General features: G+C 54.8%; 1 protein-coding gene across 1 annotated transcript in view; it reads left to right on the top strand.

The window, feature by feature from the left end:
* Positions 1–524, top strand: part of VOLCADRAFT_95349 (uncharacterized protein) — a gene marked incomplete at both ends in the record, with an annotated part of 6,060 nt that extends 5,536 nt beyond the window's left edge. The window contains one exon of the mRNA XM_002954496.1: positions 334–524. Coding sequence (XP_002954542.1) covers positions 334–524 — 191 coding nt within the window. The remainder of the gene's footprint in view (positions 1–333) is intronic.
* Positions 525–1,535: the final 1,011 nt, after the last annotated feature.

Here is a 1,535-nt window from a genome sequence, read left to right as displayed (position 1 = left end):
CACACCACGGCACACGTGCTGCTAAAAGCCGGTATCCTGGTCTCGTTTGCTGTCTTTCCTAGATGTTTGCTGATCTGCTGTTTTGCCTATCAGCTGCTGATCTGCTGCCCGGCCATGATCTGCTTTATGATGCAAATAAAATAAGACTGCACAAGCACGTCGCATGCGGCACAACAACAAAAACCCACAACAGACAACAGCGCTTTACAACCAACTAACAAACAAGACGTGACGCACTGCAAAATTGTACAATGACGTACATAGGGCAACGTCAACAAGGAAATGCACAGCACAGACAAGGGATGCGTTTAACTAGCGCGTGACTCACCGGAGGTACGACAAACCGTGACGCGGAAACGCCAAAAGCTTACGGCAAAGCGGCCGACGGCGAGGCAGCCGACGGCGAGGCGGCCGACGGCGAGGCGGCCTACGGCGAGGCGGCCGACGGCGAGGCGGCCGACGGCGAGGCGGCCGACGGCGAGGCGGCCGACGGCGAGGCGACCGACGGCGAGACGCTGAAGTAAGTCCTCGCCCAGGCTCGCTCAGACCGGCGGGGGGATCGGGCGGGAGGTGGGCGGGGAAATACACACACACACGCTGTTAATCAGCTAGCAGGGGACGCAACGAGCACAGACTTTGCACGGCAAAACAACATGAGCAGCTGCGCACAAAATGCAGAAACATACTAATAAGCACACAGGCGGATCGCGGGCAGTTTCGAATTCTCCATCACAATTAAAACAGTAGCATCCCCACACACACGCACACACACACACGCACACACACACACACACACACACATACTCTTACACACAACTACATACACACGCGCGAGGGAGAGAGCACATTCTCACCCACATTTGAACACCTACCTACCTACCTACATACATACATACATACAATCGCACAGAAATACAAGCCACTGACCACCGCAACAATAACCACCGGCCGGTGTTGCAGCTTCTATCTGTGTTTGCTGACCTTATCTTTGCAGTTTGCTGCCTTTGTGCTTTTGCTGTCGCTGTTGCTGTTGCTGCTTGCCGGCACAACAGGAGAAAAACACCGCGCCACGAAACACCCACCGCAAGAAACTTTGCTCCGAACGTATGTACGACATCACTAAATCACGAACGGACACAAAGTGGCACCCACGCAGTGAACATACGGGGAAAGACCTTCATGCCGTACTCCCTACACGCCGCACCTTACCAAGGTACAACAATTTCATACCGAAATCCCCCTCCGTCACCAACTCGTCTATCCATGTGCAACACGTCTTCTCCCATAGAATCCAAGAACCTTCCCAGCACACCCACCTGGCGATTGTGACGTCAGCTCGGCCGCTAGTGGAGGATGATGACGAAGGCAGTGCGCGGCAGCGGCTGATGCACGCGAGGGGCCCTTGGGGTTCCAGTTCTACACACTCGCTGGTGCCAGGTCCCCTCGATCACACCTGCAAAAGGAGCAAGACAGTTGCCTTACTATGAAAGTCGAAATGAGCAGTCGTCTCTGTCGCGAGGAAGGTCAAGGACATC

The sequence above is a fragment of the Volvox carteri genome (genome assembly GCF_000143455.1).
Source record: "Volvox carteri f. nagariensis unplaced genomic scaffold VOLCAscaffold_43, whole genome shotgun sequence".
NCBI lineage: Eukaryota > Viridiplantae > Chlorophyta > Chlorophyceae > Chlamydomonadales > Volvocaceae > Volvox > Volvox carteri.
Note: the sequence above shows the minus strand (reverse complement) of the source record. Positions and strands in the feature narration are given on the sequence as shown.